Source organism: Glandiceps talaboti, chromosome 17 (genome assembly GCF_964340395.1).
Source record: "Glandiceps talaboti chromosome 17, keGlaTala1.1, whole genome shotgun sequence".
NCBI classification, from domain to species: domain Eukaryota; kingdom Metazoa; phylum Hemichordata; class Enteropneusta; family Spengelidae; genus Glandiceps; species Glandiceps talaboti.
In genome coordinates, this window is record NC_135565.1 from 19,429,337 (window position 1) to 19,439,708 (window position 10,372).

General features: G+C 37.8%; 1 protein-coding gene across 1 annotated transcript in view; it reads right to left on the reverse strand.

Moving 5' to 3' along the window:
• Positions 1 to 2,215: 2,215 nt before the first annotated feature.
• LOC144448249 (calcium-activated chloride channel regulator 1-like) overlaps positions 2,216 to 10,372 on the reverse strand; it is a 23,618-nt gene continuing 15,461 nt past the window's right edge. The window contains exons 11-17 of the mRNA XM_078138421.1: positions 9,272 to 9,525; positions 8,713 to 8,890; positions 8,124 to 8,296; positions 7,366 to 7,534; positions 6,958 to 7,077; positions 6,286 to 6,450; positions 2,216 to 5,964 (exon numbers count right to left, since the gene is read on the reverse strand). Coding sequence (XP_077994547.1) covers positions 5,744 to 5,964; positions 6,286 to 6,450; positions 6,958 to 7,077; positions 7,366 to 7,534; positions 8,124 to 8,296; positions 8,713 to 8,890; positions 9,272 to 9,525 — 1,280 coding nt within the window. The 3' untranslated portion in view covers positions 2,216 to 5,743. The remainder of the gene's footprint in view (positions 5,965 to 6,285; positions 6,451 to 6,957; positions 7,078 to 7,365; positions 7,535 to 8,123; positions 8,297 to 8,712; positions 8,891 to 9,271; positions 9,526 to 10,372) is intronic.

The window sequence follows — 10,372 nt, forward strand, 5'->3', positions numbered from 1 at the left end:
CTTATCATCCCTCACGGTATGAGATATGAGAAGAGCGCCCGCAACGGATGATCTTTCAGTCTACATGCGATGCGATAATTACTACTAGTTGGCGGGACGAGCTAAAACTACAAAACCTGAAATATGCATTCATAACAGGACGATGGTAATCACAAATATTTCAAATTGACTTGTTTAAGTTTTAATACTAAAATATAACCGAATTTTCGTTGTAGACGTGGGAAAACAATTATATATCGACTACGATGAAGCCGAATTCGAAGAGACCGAACTACAAAACTTAGATATATGTCGCCCTGAGAAAATATTGAATATGTCAGAGAGTGGCTTGACGCTTGAAAACGATAAAGCCCCCCAGTTTTGTGAAAGTGGGGGACAGATTCAATAGGAATTACAGTAAAGATTCAGTAAATCTCGGTGAGAAAAATTGTTGCCAGATAAAGCGTTAGAATATGATATCCCTAAAACAAAATGTTAATTAAAACCCATTGAATGGTTGGGGCTCTATAGTCTATATATTAAAATAGTAGTGCGCATGTGTGATGTGAGAACCAAGGTATCAATTATTTGTTTCTACTGTACAATAACGTGACGTAATATACTCTTTTTAGACCTTGTGTTTAAATTTTGCATTGTTTGGTTCCTACAGTCTCTTCAGCAACTCTGACATAATGTTACATTTTGTCGTCATATCGACCCCTAGTCTTGAAAAATACCATAAAACAAGAACTCTAGAGGAGATGGATCGGACCTACTGATCTCAAAAGTTTGACCTTTCACCTCATTGACAAGTCATAAACTATCCGAAGAATGAATACCACGTGTCTGGTTGTCCATCTTCCTTAAGAAATTATTTATAACCTACCCCCCACTCCCTCTCGACTGACAATTCGCTGTTAAACCCAATGGAACATATCGTAAATTATCTATACACTACTGACCTCGTGCAGTGATGTGGACAACCTGTCAACGAAATATTGTTTTCTGCAATAGGTGCTAGGTGGGACATGATATACCACATGTATACTTTAAAGGTTTTTGACTGATATATTTTTTTAATGGGTTACAATTGGATAGGGGAAAATAAGCAAAGGTAGAGATGAATTTGGAAGGCAAGAAGAAGAAACGTAGTGTTTTCAAATCAGCGACTATTTCCGAAAACGAAAGATGTCATTTGTTTAGTCAAATCTACTTGGGGTGCTATATTACCAAGTCGAAGTTTCGATGGCCGACTTAGATCTGTAGATGAACAACTTCGACTATAGCTCGGAGCCTCGCCGCTGCCGGTTTGTTCCTGAATAGATATAAAGTCCTTGGGCAAGATTTGAACCACGATTGTGCCTCAGTCAACCTCATTTGATCCAGAGTTGTAGTGTGAATGTTTTAATCCCATACACTTACAGAGGCTGTAAAGGAGTGTACCTGTGTTGAGGACCATTGAACCGTTATAGATCCATGTAATATTGTTCTTTTAGAAAAGAAAGACAACCGAGAATTAGATTCTTAAGTTCTTTGTAAAAAGTCGTTCGACTGTCTCGGTGATCTCATCGATGGGGACATACCATCACCACACTGTCATGAAATACCTGTTTGCCATTATTCAGTTCAACTTTAAAGATGTATATGTTACCACGAGTCTTGTGTTTTAGGAATGAATCTGATTAGAAAGACTGAACATTTCAGAGATGTAACTAGGCCGTGGCATCATTAGTTATGACTTTGTATTTGTTGCCAGATGACGTTTCTATCTGTGTAAGGGATGTCTGTGTTATCTTTATTGTGTCTACAGACCAGACGCTGTGTAAGGGATGTCTGTGTTATCTTTATTGTGTCTACAGACCAGACACAGTGTAAGGGATGTCTGTGTTATCTTTATTGTGTCTACAGACCAGACACTGTGTAAGGGATGTCTGCGTTATCTTTATTGTGTCTACAGACCAGACACTGTGTAAGGGATGTCTGTGTTATCTTTATTGTGTCTACAGACCAGACACTGTGTAAGGGATGTCTGTGTTATCTTTATTGTGTCTACTAGTATCTCGTCATCATGAACCTGTGTGACCAGTCTCACTGATCTTGATACGCAGCGTAATACGTCATTTGCAAGCTAAGACGAAAACTCCTGTAATTCCAAGGCGCACACTACGTTAAATGACACTTTAATAAAAATGGCGGCAAACAGGAAATACTAGTATTGAGGTAAATCAAACAGATGAGGTCTTTATTCTCCTTCAAAACAATTACATGTCAATTGTAAAATATACTTTCCATCTTGATAACAATTTTCAGTCTTATTGATTTACTTCGTTTATATGCAATAACCACATAACCACGTATTAAAGTTTGTATTTTTAAATTTGGATTAAGATTTCTATTTTCACATAATATTAAAATTGTACTTTATTTTTTTTTAACAAAATAAAAATCTGGTTTAGCCATACATACAGAGAGACAAACAGACAGACATACATACATACAGACAGAGACAGACAGACAGACAGACAGACAGACAGACAGACAGACAGACAGACAGACAGACAGACAGACGGACGGACAGACGGATGGGCAGACAGACAGACAGACAGACAGACAGACAGACAGACAGACAGACAGACAGACAGACAGACAGACAGACAGACTGACAGACAGCCGGACGGACGGGCGGACGGACGGATGGACAGGTGGACAGACGGACGGACAGACGGATGGTCAGACAGACAGACAGACAGACAGACAGACAGACAGACGGATGGTCAGACAGACAGACAGACAGACAGACAGACAGACAGACAGACAGACAGACAGACAGACAGACAGACAGACAGACAGACAGACAGGACGAAACATAAAACAAGACAGTGTACGGTCCATGCTACAGAAGTGTTAAAAACATTGACCTCGGTTCGCCCCAAGATGTCTGTAATGTGTGCGAATGTCACTGTAATGATGCCCCCTTGAGATGATAAACTATACCAAAGTTAAAGGTTTGTTGAAATCTTGATCATGCCACCTTGAAAAGAGTCTGTCAGTTTTTGTGATAAACAGGTGCGCCACTGACACAATCTGAATGGCCAGAAAATTATGACATAGGCAGATCAACTATGGACAAGTTAACACAAACACAAACACAAACACAAACACAAACACAAACACAAACACAAACACAAACACAAACACAAACACAAACAAACAAACACAAACACAAACACAGACACAGACACAGACACAGAAACACACAAACGAAAACACAAACACAAACACAAACACAAACACAAACACAAACACAAACACAAACACAAACACAAACACAAACACAAACACAAACACAAACTATTTTTGAGCGATGAATGAGAGCTTTCGCCACCTGTACGTTGGCCAAAACTATGGAACTCTCTAACCGAGAAATAGAAGGTCATTTAATATGTACATTGACGGTTATAAAATCATAATATTGAAGTAAATCTGTACACAGTGCTGTTTATACGATTGTCTATATTATTTAACATATATTAAACGTTTTCTAAATTAAAATTTCAATATCTATGAAAATTTGGTGTTTATTTTTACATTATCATAAAAGAACTATTTAATATAGTTATTTTCGACGTGAAAAATATGAAATATGAAATAAGGCCAAAAAAAGAATTATTTCTGGTCAGGACATCTTGTCTATTAAAAGTGGTGAGACGACACGAATTTTTTTTTTTATTCTCAACAAACCTGTCACTCAGTCTACTATTTATAGCAGTGACTGTTCTTTTTAGTACTTTAGAGCAAGTGTATATATGGGGCAGATGTCATTTGCTTGTTCATGATTGGCTCTGCAGTTGTCTTCACTGTGTTCCCCCTCACCCTCCGAGTCCCCAGATCTACAGACTGCATGGGCTGGACAAATACGAAAAAAAGACCGATGTGAGGGTATTTTAAGTGATGCGCCCTCTGACCAGAAACTTTTCTTTTTTGGCGTAACATATCAAGTGTTTGATGATAACTCAAAAACAAAAAGGGGCAAAGCCTGCGTAAAATGTTGGTTATTGTACGTACATTAACAAACTTTTTACACCTTTTCAGCTTTTTGCAATTTATTGAGTTATATTTATGGACTTGGTTGATACTGTTTTATATTATTTTTCAAGTAATATCGTGATTTACAATCACCCCTTGTCATTCATATCCACTTTAGAAACTAATTCAATGTAAATGTCAATATTTTAGGCAAAAATTAAAAAGAAATATTAGTTTCCGATAACATGGCTTCAGAAAAAAAGGGTAGGTAGGTCGGAATATTATCCTTAGTTTTTGTTTGAGTAATTACTTCAACTCTAATACAAGATACACATTGTTCACAATACTTTGATAGTTTGATGACGTCACGGTGTAAAAGAAGTAAATGAAGACAATTAATGTGATGTAGACGAAAGCCTCAAGATACAAACTGATTTTGTATGAATTCAACTTTAATCACAACAGTCTTAAAAGATCTGCTTTCTCCATTCTCGCAAACCAGAGCTGTTATTTCTTCCGCCATACTGCGAAATGACGAACGGCGCGTTTTCGACGGTGCTGAGAGGTTTGCGACGATGTCTTTCTGGGTTTTCTTTTTAAAATGACCGAAGATACTCCGGCAAGAAAGTTTACATGGAATTAAAAAAATGTTTAGGATCGGCGGCTTCAACTCGAATTATCGGAAACACAATATTTCTTTTATTTTGCCTAATCACATAATCTCATCATTGCAAGGAGTAAATCAAGGTGATAATGTTACTTATCTGTAGGAGACAAAGTGTCTCCCTGTCATTTTTATACAAACATTATTAGTTCAATTTTATACAGTTACAGTGTTAATGTTATCATTAATTATATCATATTATCATACAGTTATTATCATATTTGTCGCCATATTACATATTCTTTCATTTTTACAGGAAGATTTCCCAACAAAATGTTTCGTCATTATAAACATCATGTTTACAAGTACTATTTATAGATGTTATTTACTACCATACACATTAATATTTTCACAAATTCAAGGGACATTTTTGATAATTATTGGTTGTTTTTGTCATAGCAAGGTGTTTTCATACATTAGTGTATAAAAATCTGATAGAGAATAATGGTATGATAAACCTATCATGTTCAAGGGTACAATAAATGTCATGTATAAACAGTTTAAAGTTTCCGCTCACAGACTCTGTTTGATACACAGAACCAATAACAAACAAGTAGCACAGTGGCTACACTTGAAGATAGCGAGATTGAATGAATTCAGTTTCTTGTGACGTTTTGTCTAAATTGAATGAACTAAATCAATCAATGTGTCACCATGCAGAAATCAAATGGAGACATCAAAACATTGGCGCCCGTGTGTCTGCGTCTAGTTGCAATGGTTCAAAGTTTATTTCATAGTAGACAAAATGTAGCAAGACATTTCAATCTTTCTATCTTGGTGTAGACTATACCATTTCTTATTGGTTTCTGTGTAGTTATATCAAACAAAGCCGGTGAATGGTAACTTGAAATGGAGTGTACAAATCTACCAAACTTGTTACACTTATTATTCAGCCAGCAGTTACATGTATATTTCACTCATATCGCCTATGAGTGAAATGCCACACCGACGGACCCCGTTTCTGCTGTAGACCATATCGTTGTAAACTATGTGAGTATTAGTTGTCTAGGTTTAATACATCAAGGAATTTACATAATAGATGTAAATCTCATATTGTCAGCTGACTATCCTGTCTTATGCCACTGGGACAACTTTCGGCTTATTAGATTTCTTCAGACAGTAAACACAGATCCCGACGACCAGCGCCAAGGTTACTACAACAAGGACGGTGAGTAAGATGACTAACAGGTAACTCTCGTCAGGATCAGCTGTTTTAGCGGTTATAATGTTGGACAAGGGTGATCTTTTATCCTCGTCATCCACGGCTGTCACGGCGATGACGTACACTTTGTAGTCTGGAAGTCAAACGATCAACATTAAAATGATGATGATGATGATGATGATGATGATGATGATGATGATGATGATGGTCATGGTGGTGGTGGTGGTGGTGGTGGTGGTGGTGGTGAGAGTGGTGGTGGTGGTGATGATGATAATGATGATGGTGGTGGTGGTGGTGAGAGTGGTGGTGGTGGTGATGATGACGACGACGACGATGATGATGATGAATGATGATGATGATGATGATGATGATGATGATGATGATGATGATGATGATGATGATGATGATGATGATGATGATGATTGGAAACTATATTTTTGATTTATTTACTTACCAAAATGAGGAACTACTTGTATGGTGAATGTCTCCTTTTCACCAGCCATACTAGGCAAAGATAAATTTCCCATAGTCACGTGATGATCTTCGATTTTCTCAGTTGTGTTGAATTTGGTCAACATAATATTGAAATCATCGTATATCCAAATCTCATAAAGAGATGCTGTAAAGACCAAAATGATCAAATATGTATACAAATATATATGCAAATATATGCAAATGTATGCAAAACTAATGTGTCAAAGGATGTACAAAACGTCTCTAGATATGTTCACTAAGATAAGAACAGTTCTATTGCCTCTTTATGTGTACATGAAATGCCAGGGAAACTGGAAATTTGTTTGTGAATTATGTAAAGTGGCCATAAAACTGACCTTATCAAATGATGGAAAATAATAAAAGTTGCAGTACTTCCAACATGCTGGGTCAAATGTTATTAATCCAATTCAGTTGTTTACTTTCCATGTTTGTAACAGGTTCCTCCAACGTTTGTCCACGGTCTGATGTATGCAATTGTATTTTTTCCACAGAGTGAACATGTAGTTATCTGAGTATAATAATGGGAAAGGAGACGTAGCTATAAAATTGAAGTTGGAGCACTGAGTATATGCTGACGTCCAATCTTAGAAATATGTAGAGAATACAGATAGAGTATATTTTTGTGACCTACCATTGCCTTGATCTAAGTCATCACCTGGTGCAGTGAATTGAATTGTAATCGACTCCAATGTTGTGTCAATAACAGTAAGATCAATTATTCTGGTTGGTGGATAAACATCTCCAGCTGAACCTGTAAACGATACACAGTATTGTCTAAATTACTAAGTTGAAGACGAGTGCGATTTTTTATTTACTTTACTGGGGGGGGGGGGGGGGGACTCCCGGAGAAAGCTTACAAATACTCACTGAACAGTTTGTTCACAATTGTAGACTGTCTCTTTGTAATGTGAAGTAGACTTCAATGTCGAATATATCTGGACCAATCACATAACAGTTTCGTGGGGCATGCGCATAACAAGAATACATTTTATCTTGTGTGCCATTTTGTGTTCGGTAATCTGTATAGGGGTTTACTTACACAAATAGCTTTTACACGAAAAGCTTCCACCATTGGCAACTCTTTGGAAATCTTCAGTCGGGACATCAGGAATAACTTCCCCAGTGTCAGCATCAGGAACGATTATTCCACCGTCACCAAGGAGTCTACCAGGACTAATAACTGTTGTGGATTGTTGGATGACGTTTACCTATAAGTGTTATCCAGAAGGATTGAAGTTAATAGTTGGCCCAGAACTTTCAGTATCCATGATTTACAAAGGTTTACAAAGATTCCAAACTGATAAACACAATTCGTCTGCCTCTCTGTCTGCCTGCCTGCCTGCCTGCATGCATGCATGCATGCATGCATGTATACATGTATGCATGTATGCATGCATGTATGTATGTATGTATGTATGTATGTATGTATGTATGTATGTATGTGTGTGTGTGTGTGTGTATGTATGTATGTATGTATGTATGTATGTATGTATGTATGTATGTATGTATGCATGCATGCATGCATATGTATGTATGTATGTATATATATATATATATGTATGTGTGTATGTATGTGTGTAAGTATGTATGTATGTATGTGTGTATGTATGTATGTATGTGTGAATGTATGTGTGTATGTATGTATGTATGTATGAATGTATGTATGTATGTCCCATAGTCTACTCTGTATCTTTGTATTCCCCACCCACCTATCTGTCTGTCGATCTCGCTAGTTATCTATATATCCGTCTAGGCAGTAGTTAAAACTAAAATAAAACTGGGAATGTTGCTTGTCACCTTGACATTGTACTTTCCAGATCCTTCGAAGTTTATGAAATATGACGAATATATCCCATCATTCTGTGTAATATCGGCACCACTACCGTCATCACGTGGTGTTAAGGCGTAGGATCCTCCTGTTGGCCTATCAATGAATGCACTTACTAGTGCGTTGAGAACCGGAGAATATCCTGAAAGTTGAAAATAAAAGAAGTCATTGGTTCAGATGGAAACACTACATGGCTTGAGCCAGGGAATAGAGATATTTATATAAACTCTGCATGTGTATTTGGGAGTAATTTCATGTTTTCACATTTTCACCTTTATTGGTCTTTCAATGCTGCACCATTGCATGATGGGTCTTAACATACATGAATATTTATTAGATGCCCAATGCAAATTCATTACTCCTATAAGTGCTTGCTTCCTACAGATACATAGTAAGTTATGAATATGCGAGGTACATCTCTCTCTCTCTCTCTCTCTCTCTCTCTCTCTCTCTCTCTCTCTCTCTCTCTCTCTCTCTCTCTCTCTCTCTCTCTCTCTCTCTCTCTCTCTCTATTTTCTAAGCCTGTGAGACATAAACGTAGCGACTGATTTTATTAACCTTGTGATACCGCAACGTGTAGGCTGATTTTCTCAGGTGGAGTGACGTCTCCATTGCTCCAGAAAGCCTTGGTAGCGATTGGTTTTATATTTGGATCAGATGCCTTGGATGTTATACTGACTTTAACACCTTGATCAAAGCTATCTGGGTTGGTTATTTCTGCACTCCATGTACCAGTCTGTAGACAGCGAGCAAAATGGCATGGAAAAGTATGATATCTCTGTCTGTCTGTCTGTCTGTCTGTCTGATTCTGTCTGACTCTGTCTCTGTATCTATCTATCTATATATATATATATATCTGTCTGTCTGTCTGTCCGTCCGTCCGTCCGTCCGTCCGTCCGTCTGTCTGTCTGTCTGTCTGTCTGTCTGTCTCTCTCTCTCTCTCTCTCTCTCTCTCTCTCTCTCTCTCTCTCTCTCGCTCTCTCTCTCTCTCTCTCTCTCTCTCTCTCTCTCTCTCTCTCTCTCTCTCTCTCTCTCTCTCTCTCTCTCTCTCTCTCTCTCTCTCTCTCTCTCTCTCTCTCTCTCTCTCTCTCTCTCTCCTGTATTCTATCAGACTTACCTGAGCAATTCCTGAAATACGTATCGTCACTACTTGAAAAGTTGTATCCAGCATGTATTGGCTGTCACCGTTGGCAATGACGCCACCATTTGGTGACGTCACCTTGACCTCTATGGCAGTGCTTCCAAGATAAGCAAATGAAAATCTGGTTTCTTTGCCAATTGACGAGTCGATGACGACTTGCACTGTCTTACTTGAAGATGCTACAACAGCAACTTCGCCACTGTAGAGCGATAAATCCTGATGTTCAATACCTATATAAAATGGGAATGAATCAGAATTGAAAAAGCAGATGTGGCATTGAGATTCTGTGTCAAACATTTCACATTGGTGCAATGAGGCACTGGGGACAATGACTAACAACCATTCACGATGGACACAATGTTTCATCCAGTTGCTTTGCCCTGGAGAAAAAATCGATGTGTACTACCAAACCAGATCTAGAGTGACAACTCAGTTTGAATTAGACAGTAATGGTGTATTTAATGTCGTTTTTTGATACACATTGAATAAAACAAACTGCGGAGACAGTACTGATAACACACGAGTATATAAAATGATACTACTGTGAACACAAATCAACCTCAGTGTCCGGTAATACAAGGAAGATATACAAATACAAAACTGTTTATTTGTGTTCACAGTGAGACAAAATATAACATTTCATGTGCGTGTACACTAATCAGTGCCTGCATTTTGTTTGTGTAATTCGTAATAAAAACGACGTCATGTAAAAAAAACATCATGCTTCCTATTAAAACTCTATAGTCTTTCTGGTTCGGTTGTAAGACTCATGAAAATCTCATATTTTGGGATTCATCATTATTCGACAGTGTTTGTTTCATTTTATCTTAGTGAAAAACAGCTGTAGAGGTAAGTTACTATGATAATTTATTTGAAAGCATTTACACTAGTCTTGTACCAAGACCTCGGTTCTACTCTCCGAAGGTTGCCGAACATATAGCCGAGGATGACAGTACTTTTGGTGCATATACACCTTGATCTAAACTTTGGTGTAATCATAGACAGTGTCTTCTCCACTGTCTATATGGTGTAATGCGAAAATCGGTGGCCTCATATCAAAAGAAAGTCCGACGGTCT